The sequence below is a fragment of the Bos grunniens genome, chromosome 26 (assembly GCF_055505025.1).
Source record: "Bos grunniens cultivar Pamir isolate PY7600 chromosome 26, Bosgru_T2T1.0, whole genome shotgun sequence".
In the NCBI taxonomy this organism is placed as follows: Eukaryota; Metazoa; Chordata; class Mammalia; order Artiodactyla; family Bovidae; genus Bos; species Bos grunniens.
In genome coordinates this window covers 35585735-35598719 of record NC_141190.1, presented here as the reverse complement: position 1 = coordinate 35598719, position 12985 = coordinate 35585735, and the positions used below count along the sequence as shown (strand labels likewise).

Sequence of the window (12985 nt, the reverse complement as noted above, 5' to 3'; positions counted from 1 at the left end):
AGGTCAAAATTCTAAAAACCCATAAGAAAACATTTCTGGCATTTTTTTACTATATTAACATCTAATTCAATCACAATAAAGAAGTAAATTTATCAAATTAATTATCATTACTACTTACTAAGTAGTAATTTATACCAATATTTCTTGAACAAGTAAGTAATTTCCTCAATTTAGACATGAAATCAACCTTACAAATCAAAATTTTTCAAGCAAATATACAATTTTTAAAAGTCACTCTGTCTTTCCGCAAATCACATAGAAATTGATAAAGCATGTAAGAATTTTCTAGTCACAAATAAAAAATGGTCATTTATTAATAAAAAAGAATAAATTATCTGTAATTTTTTTAAAGATAACAAAACATAACAGCTCAGCACAGGGTTTGGCACATATGAGCTATTTAATAAACTAATCTGAACTCAATCTAATCATACAATCATAAAAGAATGAATAAATAAATCTAAACATTTTAACACGTAGATATTTCTTTCATAAAAGAATAAATTAAGAATACACACCTTGACTATTTTAAGATAGTAAGAATAACCTAAATGTCCCTAGCAATAAATCAGAAGCCTTTAGCAGTCTATCACTAAACACAATAAAAATAAAATATATAACATATACAGAGTACATAAAGAAATCAGTAGTGAGAAGTAGTGAGCCTTAAAGAACTAACTGTAAGGTACTGCTAGTTCTAAATTTTTCATGATGATTTGAATTATGTTCAATATAAAATAAATATTGCTAAAAACAGTCAATGATTTCAAGAGGCATTGTAAGAAAACAATACCTATCTAACCCTCAAAGAATGAAATTAATCAGAAGATATAAATGTCATAGTTATTTCAAGTTCTGATACATTTTTTAAGAATATAATCACATTGAAAAATTAGTACATACTTATTCAGTTCAGTTCAGTTCAGTCGCTCAGTTGTATCCGACTCTTTGCGACCCCATGAATCGCAGCACGCCAGGCCTCCGTGTCCATCACCAACTCCCGGAGTTTATCCAAACTCATGTCCATACTTATTAGTACATATTCAATGTTATTTGTTCAAATATTTTTTACGAAGACATTAATCAACACAGACACCCACTGTATCCTTTTTATGAAGGATCAATACATGCTTCACATTGTGCAAAATATAGAAACCTTTATCACCTCTTTGAACAAAAACAGCATTCTTTTGCATATGAAAATATTCAGTGTTCATTAGATTAAGTACTATTAACACTTACCTGTATTTTAATAGGCCATGAAAAGTTGCTGACGTATACATAGAATGTAATGTTTGGATTGCTTCTAAAGTTAAATTTTTCATAGGAAAAACTATCTCTGTATTCTTTTATATTAGTCTTGGAAACTATAGGAGTCTCCTCTCCAGATATTGTTCCAGCTAAAATGTAAATAATAACAAATTTAAATAATTCATATTAAGGAAACATATCTTTATTAATGTAACACTTACATATATATGATATTTACTTAATTTTTGTAACTGTGTTTATAAGGACATAACTATCCAAATTAACTCATGTTTATAATTTAGAATGACAAGGAAGAAATAAGATTTGTCATAAATATAATGGAAACAGATTTAGTATAAAAACTATTTTTTAAAATAATACCAATTATTTTAAGTGTTACATACTAGGAACTGGCTTAGAGGCTTTACATTCTCTTCTAATAAAAACTTTATTCCATAGGTATTCCATCTCTGTTTTTCAAATTGGAAACTGAGCCTCAGAAAGATGAAGACATGTGCCTCAAGTTTGTAGCTACTAAACAGTAAAGTCCTCTTTGGAACTCAAGTAATACATAGCTTCAGGAACTGATATTTTGCTACTTATTTCTCCACAGAGCCTTTCAAAACAAAATATGTCTCAATCCAATTAAAAAACGGAAAAGAAATCAATTTTTTTTTTGTTTACCACGTGTTGAACCATCACTACTTTGAATAAAGTGGAAAGAAGATATAATTTAAAACATGAGCTAAAAATTCAATTAGTTAAGCACATATTGAGTACTCAATAAATATTTACTGAAATTAACCAAATGGAAGAAAGGGTTAAGAATAGTTAGGGTACTGAGCAACTGAATTATTTGCTAACCGCTCATCTGTTCCAAAATTATTATGAATGCTTTTTTAAAATGCAGGTTTCTTGGTGACATCTTCCAAAACTAATAAATCAAAATATCTAAGACCTGGTCTTGAGAATCTGAAAGTTACAAGTAATCTCTTGCATACTGAAGGCACTGCTCTAAAGTGGTAACTGAGGTTTTATATATTTTTGTTGCCAAATTTTAAAACTCTTGTAGGGTCAATTTGTTATGCAGAATTTCAAATTAACAGTACAAGTTATCATGAATTCATAGTTAATGAAACTTACAGTGCCAAGATTTTACTATATGTTTCTACTATTGTAACAAAATATGTACATACGTATCTAAAGTTTTCAATTCTTATATATGTAATATAAAAACTGGAATTGCAAAGACCCCTTCTCATTTGAATTATGTTTCTATTATTCTATTAATACTTATTAAAATAGCACATGATTTAATTTTAAGAAATCAAATATGGATTTCTAGGGATTCCTATATTTTCTTTAAAAGTTTACAGTATTTTTATGCAACAGTATATACCCTTTATATAGAAAGTAGAAATACAGCATTTCTTTAAGACAGCAAGCATACTTTTTCATAATCCAACATACAGATTTGTACTTTTTGTATTTCTTAAAAGTTAGCAATTTCAATTTATAAACCTTATTATGGAAGAAATATTAAGTGTAGGGTTTTTTAACCCTCTCTCAGAACCAAATCCAACAATGGTAGGGGGTATAAATTCAAGCTTAAAGGTAATAGGTAAGTTGGTAATTTACCAACATACACAGACAATTTGTTGTTTTATATGAATATTAAAGTTATTAAACTTATAGCTTCAATGGTGAATCAAATAATTGAAATGTCAGTCTCTTTAGTCATTAAAGAAGTAATTTGTCTTAATTAAAATCACAGGAATTCATAACACTGCCATAAAAAAAGTAGTGTAAAATATCTGTTATCCACCTAATATTAACTGAATTAGGGAGAAAGTTAACAGAATAATGATAATTTATTAATAACGCTACTTAATAGTTTTACCTAAAACAGCACAAAGATTCTGGCATATAATATTTTTATCTCAATTATTTAAGTTAACAGTAGAAAGGTCATATTAGAAACCTTACGTATAGGAAGCAAAGTAAAAGACACATAACAACAAAATTCTCTTACCTGTTGAACCAACCGACCATGTAATGTTGAGATTAAAGTTGTTTGATGCATTAATTGAAATATCCAAATTTTTGTTTGACTACCAAGAAAGAAAATATGAAGATTAAAAAAACAGAATTATACTAGATGTTACCTTTAATGTTTTAATTATGTCCATGCTATGTTTCTCTAACTGTGAACATTAAGCGAGAAAGTGTAGATGCTAATTACACGTTTTTAATGAAAAAAAAAAAGGTGATAAATTCAAAGGTATATTTAAAGTTCCCATTTATCTTTCCTACTGTAACCTAGTCTTCCACATGTAGCCAGAGGCTGCTATAATTCAATACTTGTGTTTTGATTTTTTTGGCTTACCTGTAGTTAATATCTAAATGGTATGGGTTTGGCTAGTCCAAAGTTATTTCACAGCAATGGATGATTGTTTTGTTGAAAGATTTCATGTTAGCTGCACATAGTATTAGTATATACACATTTTTCGGTGAAAAAAAAATACTTGAAATGTAAAACTTAGAGGTAAAAGTCATAAACCTACTTGGGGAAAAAGAGGGGATCAAGTCATATAAACATCTGTAGAGAGGAGCACTGAAGAATTTTATATTGATCAACCTGCATCTTGTCATTAGTTTAAATGCACAGAAGCAAATACCGAAGAGATTTCTTTAAATGTTATTTGCTATTATCCTACTCCAAGAGACGAGGAACAAAAATTAGGTATGATTATAACTATCAGGACTTGCAGAAAAGAATAGAAAGACAGTCATATTGAATAGCTTTAGCTACAGATATTGAGAGTGCTTTGCTGTGTTTTAAATATACAGAGACTCTTAGAAAAAGCTGTGTTACTGAGACCTAGCTACTAAAATAATTAAAATTAGTACCTTGATATTACAACTTTTTCTAAATAAGAAAAAGAAAGCCAATAGAAAACATATCGCCAATTTTCTGAGTGGCTCTTAGAGAAAGTAAGTCTATAAGCAATTAAGTGCCCCATACCTGATAGAAATAGTGTTAGGAAGAAACTGACAGAAGGACCTGGTTCTTCCCTGATACGGAAGGAGTAAGAGGAAGCATGATAAAAGGCAAGGGCTGCTGGGTGATGTGTGACAGTCATTCCACGTAAACAATACACCAAGACCCAATTATCTAACCTCAAATAAAAACTACTCTCGGAGAAGGCAATGGCACCCCACTCCAGCACTCTTGCCTGGAAAACCCCATGGACGGAGGAGCCTAGGAGGCTGCAGTCCATGGGGCCGCTAAGAGTCCGATAGGACTGAGCGACTTCACTTTCACTTTTCACTTTCACGCCTTGGGGAAGGAAATGGCAACCCACCCCAGTGTTCTTGCCTGGAGAATCCCAGGGACGGGGGAGCCTGGTGGGCTGCCGTCTATGGGGTCGCACAGAGTCGGATGCGACTGAAGCGACTTAGCAGCAGCAGCAGCAAAAACTACTCTAAGTGATTGCCATAGCGACAGGGACAGCTGGGCCTCTATTAAAAACTACTAACAATGCTCCATAATCATTGAAAGATACTCTCTTCAAAGTTTCCAGGAAGCAAATATAAACTCAACAAGAATGGTCATCTTGAAAGAGCCTACAAAATAAAATGTGTGGTAGTAAGGCTGAACAATTTTGCCACATAGACTTTTCAGGGTAGTGCTCATTACTACTGAAGAGATAACATCGGAGAATTTGAAGTGATCAAAGAAAAACAAGGCTTGGAGTTTAAAAATATACAGTATTTGAGAAGGGCACTATATTATCCATCAGAGTCATTTTTGTAACTGGCCACAAACATAAGAAGGAAGTTAATTTACTGAGTTCTTTTGGTAAGCTATTAAAATATTCTCTAATATGTACCACAAAACTTTCAAACTTCTTAAGACCTTTCCACTTTTTAAAGATATGAAAACAGATGACACTGATTCAAACATAATGCCAATATTAATGACTCAAGTAATAAATGCAAAAAGCTTTTGTCAGTGTGCAAATAAATCTGTCTAACAGACTGCATTATTCAGGTGTGGTAATAACATCTATTTCATCATACTTATAATGCTGCATTAAGGAGAACCCAGATATGAAAAGAAAAAATTTCTTTGGTAATAAATACTGATTTACTCCATCAATAATGAACTAACCAGACCCAAAAACCAATCACTGCTTCATATTAATTAAATCATGTTCATGAGGCAATGAAGTGAATGTGCAGAGTATTCATTGTTGAGTCGGATGAGCTTGGGTTCAAATCTTAGACCTTTAATGTACATGCGTATTGATTTAGAGAGAGCTACCCTTATCCTTGGGGCTTCCCTGGTGGCTCAGAGGTTAAAGGGTCTGCCTGAAATGCGGGAGACCTGGGTTCGATCCCTGGTTTGGGAAGATCCCCTGGAGAAGGAAATGGCAACCCACTCCAGTATTCTTGCCTGGAGAATCCCATGGATGGAGGAGCCTGGAGGGCTACAGTCCATGGGGTCGCAAAGAGTCAGACACGACTGGGCAACTTCACTTTCTTTTCACCCTTATCCTTCCTGAAAATTAGCTTTCTTATCTCTAAAATGGGCTTCTCTGGTAGCTCAGTGGTAAAGAATCTGACTGCCAATGCAGGGGATGGAGGTTCGATCCCTGGGTCGAGAAGATCCCTTGGAGAAGAAAATGGCAGTCCCCTCAGTATTCTTGCCTGGGAAATCCCATAGACAGGCCCCAGTGCATGGGGTCACAAAAATATTGGACATGACTTAGCAACTAAACAACAACAGTCTCTAAAATGGGAATATCATGACTTCCCTAAAGACTTTTTGGAGAAAATGAAACACGATAATTTCTCAAAAAACTTATTATGGTTTCAGGCCACCGTGCTAATAATGGTCATGTTGTTGATATTATTAGGTCTGAGGACACAGGATTTCTTCTTTTCCTTCTCCTTTTTCATCTTCCTTTTTACTAGAGGACTCAGAAAGAAGGCATGACTGCTGACCTTTGAGAAAGGCTGACTTTCTTTATTATTAATCAACTAGTCAAAAAAAAAGTTGTTTTCTATGAAAACAAAACATAGTAGAAACAGTGCACCCCTAAGAAAGCTTAAATCTATTTTTATCATGAAACTGCATCTTAGTAATTGTGTGTGTCTTATTTTGTGTCAGGAAGATTTGAGAATAACTGCAATTATTACTAAAAAAGGTCACACAAAATTTCCAACTGATATAGAAAACTATAGAACTTTTCTTGAAATTTTACTTCATCCTCTCATGTTAAGGCATTACTGAATATATGGTACTATAACTAAAGCCCTATAAAATATATTTAAGGTCAAGGAAAATATGCTGGACTCCAAGAAGTAATACTGTGACTACCGCACTAAATGAAAAAATTAGTCATTTAGAACATTGTTGTTAGACATGGTTAAGTTCAGCAAGATCATATTATACAAGAAACTACTCCAGAAATTGTTAACATGAAAGCCTTGGTTGAAGATGATATATAGTATGTTAGAATTAAATTTGTTTTCAAAATGTAATAAATGCATAAAAATGAAAGTACTTCATTTTTGTAGAAGAGGCCCAGACTAACAATACATGTTAATTTCAGAAATTGTTCCAAGTTGCATTTCTCTTTAATTATAAATCATATGCATAGATATATATGTAATTATAAACTACTTGTAATGATGTTACAAGCATTCTTAGCGGTACTAAGATATGATAGTTTAGTGTCCATCAGTTTCTCAAAACATGTGTCTGGGCTCTTGGTTTCAACTGAACAAAACAGCAGCAAGTGAAACTGAAAGCTGTGATACTGTAAGAATTCAAGGATTTCTGGGACTTGAAAGAGGAGAGAATAGTCAAGAGAGAAACAAACTAGAATTATGGCTAATCTGAGCTTATTTGTATGACACCACATACTCTTGCCTGGAAAATCCCATGGACGGAGACGCCTGGTGGGCTGCAGTCCATGGGGTCGCGAAGAGTCGGGCACGACTGAGCGACTTCACTTTCACTTTTCACTTTCCTGCATTGGAGAAGGAAATGGCAACCCTCTCCAGTATTCTTGCCTGGAGAATCCCAGGGACAGGGGAGCCTGGTGGGCTGCCGTCTATGGGGTCACACAGAGTCGGACACGACTGAAGTGACTTAGCAGCAGCAGCATGATAATGGCAACCCACTCCAGTGTTCTTGCCTGGAGAATCCCAGGGACAGAGGAGCTTAGTGGGCTGCTGTCTGTGGGGTTGCACAGAGTTGGACACGACTGAAGCGACTTAGCAGCAGCACGGATATTGGAGAGAAGTACTGTTCACACCTACATTGTGAGCCAGACATCCCACTTATATTAAATTTCTTATATCCTCAATGAACTCCACAAGTTTGGAATTACTATTTATGAATAAAATTCTGATTCGTGCAACAATATGGATGAACATTGGAAACACTGAAACATTGAGCTACATGAAATAAATCAGAAATAGAAGTAAAAATGTTACATGATTACACACATGAGGTACCTGGAATATAGAGACTGAAAGTAGAATAAAGGTTTCCCAATAATGGGAGTAGGGGTTTCCCAATAATAACTCAATAGAGAGTTATTGCTTAATGGAAACAGAGATTCTACTTGGACTGATGAAATATTCTGATAATGGATTGTGGTGATGGTTGTATAGCATTGTAAATTTACTTAAATGCCATGAAACTGTACACTTAAAAATGGTTAAAATATAAATATTACTTCATGTATGTTTTACTACGATAAAAAAGTCTACAGTGTTTACAATGCATTTATTAAAACACTCATTATACTAAAATTGTAGATTCTGACATATTATTAATGTCTTCATAAAAATGCACGCCATCAGTGAAGAGTATTACCATGTAAAGAAAATATCTTCTAAAGTCCTTATTTAAAAATCAAAACTTTATACAAAGTTTTTTATTTTAATAATAAAATGTTTTGTTTTTAAAAATACTCAGTGTGAAAAAATAACTATAAAATGCAACTTGTTATACTGGAGTGTATTGCCATTTCCTACTCCAGGAAAAGTCAAAACATTAAATATAATCCCCAAAATGTAGGCATTCCTTAAAACCTAAGGACTAAGGAGGAACATAAAATGAACTTCTCTATTTTGGGGAAAGAGAGATCTAATTTACTGAAAAATGAAAATTTAAGCAATTACACTATTTGCTGGCAAGTTAGGTAAAACAATTTAGAGGAAAGAAGCTTGCAAGTGTCAGGATACATTTTGAGGTTTCACCTATTCGAAAAACTATTAAAAAACATGACATGGGCTTAATAAGCTGAATTAATGTATAGTTAGAATGAAGCACTACAGAAAGAGTGACATCAGCAAAACAGTGTAATAGGAAGTCCTAGCCCTCATCCCTGACAAAAACACCAATTTCACAATGATCTATGGACCAAATTACTGTTATGAGCAGACCAAAATCCAGTTAAGAAGTTGCAGTACAAAAATTAAATGCAAAACTGAGAGTAGCTACAATATAATGCATAAAAAGAACAATTTCACTCTACCAAGGTCAGCAGCTCACCCAAGAGAGCACAGCTCTATATCAGAAAGACCAATATGGCCAATGACCACTCCCTTAAGGGAAAGAGAGTATAACATGCATCCAATATACTTGATCTGTATTTAATGTTACTGCCCAAATGACCTGTTTCTGTCTTGAGTAGACAGAAAGCACTGAAAAATCAAGCATAGTGTGGGCATCTGACATCAGTTAAGAACAAACAAACAAAAAGCGTGTGGTTCACTACAGCCAACATGACTCAGAGAGATTGGTAGAAGGTGCACAACTCTGAGAGTTCTCCCCCAGAAGAAGGTGTTAAGAGATACAAGCTTGCAAGCAGTGTGTGCTGAGTTGCCTCAGTCGTGTCTGACTCTGCGATGCTATGGACTGGAGCCCACCAGGCTCCTCTGTCCAAGGGATTTTCAAGGCAAGAATACTGGAGTGGATCACCATTTCCTTCTCCAGGGGATCTTCCTGACCGAGGGATCCAACCTTCCTATGTCTCCTGCACTGACAGGCGGGTTCTTTACCACTAGCACCACGTGCTAAGACCTAAAGATGTAATGGTCTACACAGTGATTATGAATAACAATACTGTTGCTCCTGTCGTCGTTGTTCAGTCGCTCAGTTGTGCCCTGTTCTTTGCAACCCCAAGGACTGCAGCATGCCAGGCTTCTCTATCCTCCACTAACTCCCGGAGTTTGTTTAAGTTCATGTCCGTGAGGACATGAGGATGAGCTGGTTGTATAGCATCAGTGACTCAATGAACATGAATAACAATATTATATCATAAATTTCAAAGTTGTTAAGAGACTTTAATTATCATTAACTCCCCAAAATTACAATTAGGTGACATGACTGCAGTGTTAGGTCATGCTATGGTTGTAATCATATTGCAATATATACATATATTAAATCAGCATATTATACATTTTTAACTTATATTGTAAGATGTCAATTATATCTCAATAAAAATGTTTTTTAAAACCTAGCATTCATACAATTCAGATAAACCAAAGGGTTTATTAAAAAAAGATAATGAAAACCTACTATTATGTAACAGTATATTAAAAAAATATATATATATATAACATAGCTTGTGTTATGAAGTAATAGGTTTTATTTTCAAAGAAGACTACCACCAGTGTGAAAACATAATTAAAAACAGAAACACTGCTGTAAGCATGAAAAAATATCAGAAATAATGTACACACTGTAGGACTATTTGCAAAATCTGAACTATCAAGGTCCAAAGTTCTCTGATTACAAAGATACTTAGGTTTTATGAAAACAAAAACCTAATAGGATTTGTTTTTCTACAAAAGCCCTACAGTGTGATAATTCTGAGAAGAGGCACAATCACAATGAAACATAGAGAAACATCGCATCCATTGATATAACTACACTATAAAAGTTAAAGGATCGTCTCACCTGTTCTGGGTTTGCTATGAAGTTTATGGCAGTATGGTGGCGATCATCTTCCTGTAATAAGCTGAATGTAAACTGATAATCAATCAAAAGGCTGTCTGTAGGGGAAAAAAATACAATCCCGCTATGTACTTTTAAAACTTGCTTGAAAACAAGGTAGGTGAAAATATATTGAATATCAGCATTGAAAATTATTGTCATTAAATTACTAGTGGTGTACTCAAGACTGGCAAAATATAAATCATTGTTATTAAGCAACAAAAAGTAAAATGCAGATATAAAAGCACTTAACACTTCAAAATTCTATTTATTACTCCTGTTACCATTATAAAATTTCAACAAACTACAGTTTTTTCTGAAAAACTACACAAGAGAATAAAATAAAGTCATCCATAATCTTACAATCAGAGAAAAATACAGGTAATATTTTGGTGCATTATATTCAAGTTAAAATTGTATAAATCGATAACAGGGAGACATTTTGATGTTCTACTTTTACAAATTCAAAATTTTTTGAAAACATGAACTTTAATGGCTAAGTAATTCTGGTTTTAGAAAAGGCAGAGGAACCAGAGATCAAACTGCCAACATCCGCTGGATCACTGAAAAAGCAAGAGAGTTCCAGTAAAACATCTATTTCTGCTTTATTGACTATGCCAAAGCCTTTGACTATGTGGGTCACAATAAACTGTAGAAAATTCTGAAAGAGATGGGCATACCAGACCTGACCTGCCTCTTGAGAAACCCGTGTGCAGGTCAGGAAGCAACAGTTAAGAACTGGACATGGAACAACAGACTGGTTCCAAATAGGAAAAGGAGGAGGTCAAGGCTGTATATTGTTACCCTGCTTATTTAACTTATATGCAGAGTACATCATGAGAAACGCTGGACTGGAAGAAGCACAAGCTGGAATCAAGATTGCTGGGAGAAATATCAGTAACCTCAGATATGCAGATGACACCACCCTTATGTCAGAAAGTGAAGAAGAACTAAAGAGCCTCTTGATGAAAGCGAAAGAGGAGAGTGAAAAAGTTGGCTTAAAGCTCAACATTCAGAAAACGAAGATCATGGCATCCGGTCCCATCACTTCATGGGAAATAGATGGGAAAACAGTCAAAATAGTGTCAGACTTTATTTTTCTGGGCTCCAAAATCACTGCAGATGGTGACTACAGCCATGAAATTAAAAGACGCTTACTCCTTGAAAGGAAAGTTATGACCAACCTAGACAGCATATTCAAAAGCAGAGACATAACTTTGGCAACAAAGGTCTGTCTAGTCAAGGCTATGGTTTTTCCACTTGTCACGTATGGATGTGAGTTCGACTGTGAAGAAAGCTGAGTGCAGAAAATTGATGCTTTTGAACTGTGGTATTGGAGAAGACTCTTGAGAGTCCCTTGGACTGCAAGGAGATCCAACCAGTCCATCCTAAGGGAGATCAGTCCTGGGCGTTCATTGGAAGGACTGATGTTAAAGCTAAAACTCCAATACTTTGGCCACCTGATTCGAAGAGCTGACTCATTTGAAAAGGCTCTGATGCTGGGAAAGATTGAGGGCAGGAGGAGAAGGGGACAACAGAGGATAAGATGGTTGGATGGCATCACCAACTTGATGGACATGAGCTGGGTGAACTCTGGGAGTTGGTGATGGACAGGGAGGCCTGGCATGCTGCGGTTTATGGGGTTGCAAAGAGTCAGACAGAACTGAGCAACCGAACTGATAGTGAATATTTCACCACATTCCATAAAGAATTTACTAGTCCCTATTATTATGGTAATTTTTACTTTGTGAAATCTTTTAAATATTTCAAATTATTTAAATAGAAAATAATTTTATTTTTTGGAAACATAACTTTCATGTTATGCTCTCAGCTGTTAAGTACTATTAAAGTTAAAAGTAAAGATAGGAACAATGTCACTGGATTTACTGTCAGAGCATCAGTCTTCATGTTGCTTCCTTTATACCTTGTAAGATCCACTCTATATATTTCTTATGTAATTTAATAAAAGGCAATATTTTGTTTTTCCAAGATTTTTTTACAGGCAGCATTATCCATTATAATGAGGATTATATAATAGGTCATATTTCTGTTTTTCATATTATTGCCAGAAAATGCAGGGAAAATTCAATGGCCCAGTGTTGTTCCAGACATTGGAAATATAAAATAATAAAAGATAGAGATTTGTGTCCCATGCAACTTATATCAAATAGATATTGAAAATTAATAAGTTATTTAAGCATATAGTATAATAATGACAATAAGTGTAATAGTCATAATCCAGTAAAGAGGAGAGAAATTTTCTGTCCAGGTAGGAGTATGCTTGCAATTTTGCAAAGGAAAATTTACAGATAATGAAACTGAAGCTGAAGCTCTAATATTTTGGCCACCTGATGCAAAGAGCTGACTCACTGGAAAAGATCCTGATGCTGGGAAAGACTAAAGGTAGAAGGAGAAGGGAGTGACAGAAGATGAAATGGTTAAATACCATCACTGACTCCATGGACATGAATCTGAGCAAACTCCAGGAGATAGTGAAGAACAGGAAAGCCTGGTGTTGCAAAGAGTTGGACACGACTTAGTGACTGAACAACAACAACAATTTAAAGATCAAATGCAGTTAAGAGAAGAAGTCATGGCAGTTACAAGAGAAACTGTAATCCAGGCAGAGGAAACAAGCTCCAAAACCTCAACAAAAGAACAAGTCTTAAGTGTGATTCCTATAAAGAGACTGTGGCAAGAATGCTACAAAAA

The 12985-nt window shown here is 34.5% G+C and overlaps 1 protein-coding gene across 8 annotated transcripts in view; it reads right to left on the bottom strand.

Moving 5' to 3' along the window:
* The window catches only part of ATRNL1 (attractin like 1), an 810133-nt gene that overhangs the window by 512320 nt on the left and 284828 nt on the right, over positions 1-12985 (bottom strand). For all 8 annotated transcript variants that reach the window (XR_015155896.1, XR_015155897.1, XM_086379578.1 and 5 more), the window contains 3 exons: positions 10238-10332; positions 3284-3362; positions 1243-1400 (listed from right to left, as the gene is read on the bottom strand). Coding sequence is in view for 6 of the 8 variants with exons in the window: in XM_086379578.1 (XP_086235704.1) it covers positions 1243-1400; positions 3284-3362; positions 10238-10332 (332 nt within the window). In the remaining 2 variants the exon portion in view is untranslated. The remainder of the gene's footprint in view (positions 1-1242; positions 1401-3283; positions 3363-10237; positions 10333-12985) is intronic.